The following is a 2,415-nucleotide window of genomic DNA, read 5'->3' on the forward strand; positions in this document are numbered from 1 at the left end:
GCCTTGAAATAGGAATTCAGATTTTACACCCACATCACTTAAACTGGTAATTGAAGGAAAGATCAAATACAAAAATTCCTATTTTTTGGAATTGCTTGAAGAATAAAGAGTTTTGATTGACGGTTGTTGCCTGCCAGATAAGTTGTAAAAACTGCATTGCTAAACTTGATCAAGGTTGAGGCTTCCATCAATGTAGGAGAGTTGATGTCATTGCCACAACATGCCATTTAAGGCTTCTGAATCATGCATAGCTCGGTGACTTGACATTTGGAAACATGTGTCGTTTGTAAACATCCTGTTTTCCATTCATTAATTGATGAACAAAGGAGGATTCTCAATTGAGCTCAAACTGTTTTATTTAGCCCTTGAAACTATGAGAGAAGAGAGGTACAGAAAGATTTTTCCAAATGTCTCAATGGCATATGGAAAGATTAGCCATGACACATTGTAGTTCTAAAACAGAATTCAGCAACTTATAGGTACACTTCACCGGCTAATTGAATGAAACTCATTATTTGTAATTGACGTGGAGATCACACTAATGAAAAAAACTAAGCTTACAGAGATAAATGAACTTAACTATTTATACTTTTAATATAGAAATCAAGTGTGATGTTTAAGCCGTCCAATCTACAACTAATCCAAGAGAATTTCAGAATAGTCAAATGACATGATAGAATTTTCGAAAACCTTCATTTCCTTTCTATCTTGTTAAGTTGTTAAGTTACAACCAAAGAATATGTATATCACAATTACATTTTATACGGACAAATTTACTTCATATTACCTTGCCATTACTTCTGTCAAGCAATGGGCCAGTGGTAGATCTTCTTCCTTTATTCTCTAGATTGAAGATCCATCTTCACCCTTCCATTGAAAAGAGTATTTCTCAACTTGGGCAGCAAATACCATGTTGCGGGCTATCTTGTTATGCTGTAACCCCATATTATTTCAAGAACTAAAAGATTTCCACTTCCGCAATTCATATGAAACTATCAAATTTTATACTTTTGGATTCGATTTCATATGAAACTATCAAATTCTATACTTCTTCTAGATTCGATTGTGCGATAAATTTTGCATCGATAATTCGAATCACACTCTATGATCCATCATCAGAATAATAGAAGTAGAGCATCATGATCTTCTTGCCTATCATCCCATATTCCCCCGGCCATTCTGTTTGTCAAGCAATGGTTCAGTGGTGGATCTTCTTCTTGTAGTCTCTAGATTGAAGATCGAAGTTCACATTGCCATTATGAAGAGTATTGCCATTATGAGGAGTATTAGCAACCACTTTTGTTCTGAAGATGGGCAGAACATACCACCAAACAGTTGTCAAGCAAACTGCAGGGAGCTTGCCATAGAAAACCAAAAAGAAGAGAACAACAATCATGGCACAAGCAATAGCAGTGGCATCAATGTCACCACTGCTTGCCTTCCTCCTCCTCAGAAAAATATCTGCCTCATTTTCAAACTTGTTCTTCTCATTGTAGGTCTTGTCATTGTCCAGTTGGGTATTGGGTGGCAGGATTAAAATCCTGCCAATATCATTCCCATCTCCCCTGTTACCATCACTTCTATTTGGCGGCAGAATGAAAACCCTGTCAGGGCTCCCATTACCGCCATTTTTGAATGCCACGGGCTTCCATCCTCTGCTGGAACGAACAAATCTGACAAATTCCAAAGGGATTCCAGTCTTGCTCGCATAAGATTCTCGTTTGGCAGAGAGCTCGTCAGTCAGCCTGGCGAATTCGTCAAGGCCTCTGGATGAATATGGATTGTTGGACGCCTTCCCAACCCTCTGCCGGGGTTTGGAGATCCTGATCGGCGAAACAGCAATGGCCTCTCCTTCTTCTTCTCCTTCCACGGCTAATCTCCCACACCGTATCATAATAACAAACCCTCCTGTGCCCTAGATACTTCTGTGTATATATTCCACCTCTGTCGTATACTCAATGTATATATCACGCACCGCGATTCTGCTGGTTTATCTATCGATGAAGCTTTGCTATACAGATTCCAATGTTACGGTATGAGGGAGGAGATGGAGAGATTATATAAAGCTTCAATTTACACGGTCAACGTCCGGCGCAGCCAATGGAAGTTTGAATAGGTATAGTGTGGCAATCTTGGACTTGGTCCAAATAGCTTGTGGATTCTTGCACCTGTCTTATCTAATGAAAGAACCTTCCTATTATTCTTCTACTTGTCTTCACAAAAGAACCTTCCTATTAAGGAATAGGGAATTGTGGGAGGGAAAAGGTGTAAATTTATTAACAAAAGAATCTTCCTATTAAGGTATTAAGAATTGTGGGAGGGAGAATGTGTGGGATTTATAGAGGATACTTATATTCTAATTTTAGTTTAATTATTAGATTAAAATATATATCTTATTGGTTTTTTTGGTTAAAA

At 38.1% G+C, this 2,415-nt stretch overlaps 1 protein-coding gene across 1 annotated transcript; it reads right to left on the minus strand.

The window, feature by feature from the left end:
* Window positions 1-1,198: 1,198 nt before the first annotated feature.
* LOC149559415 (uncharacterized) lies at window positions 1,199-1,894 on the minus strand. The gene has a single exon (XM_089831430.1). It carries the CDS (start codon window positions 1,892-1,894, stop codon window positions 1,199-1,201), a length of 696 nt encoding a protein of 231 aa, XP_089687556.1.
* Between the last annotated feature and the right edge of the window lie 521 nt (window positions 1,895-2,415).

The sequence above is a fragment of the Cupressus sempervirens genome, chromosome 5 (assembly GCF_028749045.1).
Source record: "Cupressus sempervirens isolate cs-2001-9-10 chromosome 5, ASM2874904v1, whole genome shotgun sequence".
Taxonomy (NCBI): domain Eukaryota; kingdom Viridiplantae; phylum Streptophyta; class Pinopsida; order Cupressales; family Cupressaceae; genus Cupressus; species Cupressus sempervirens.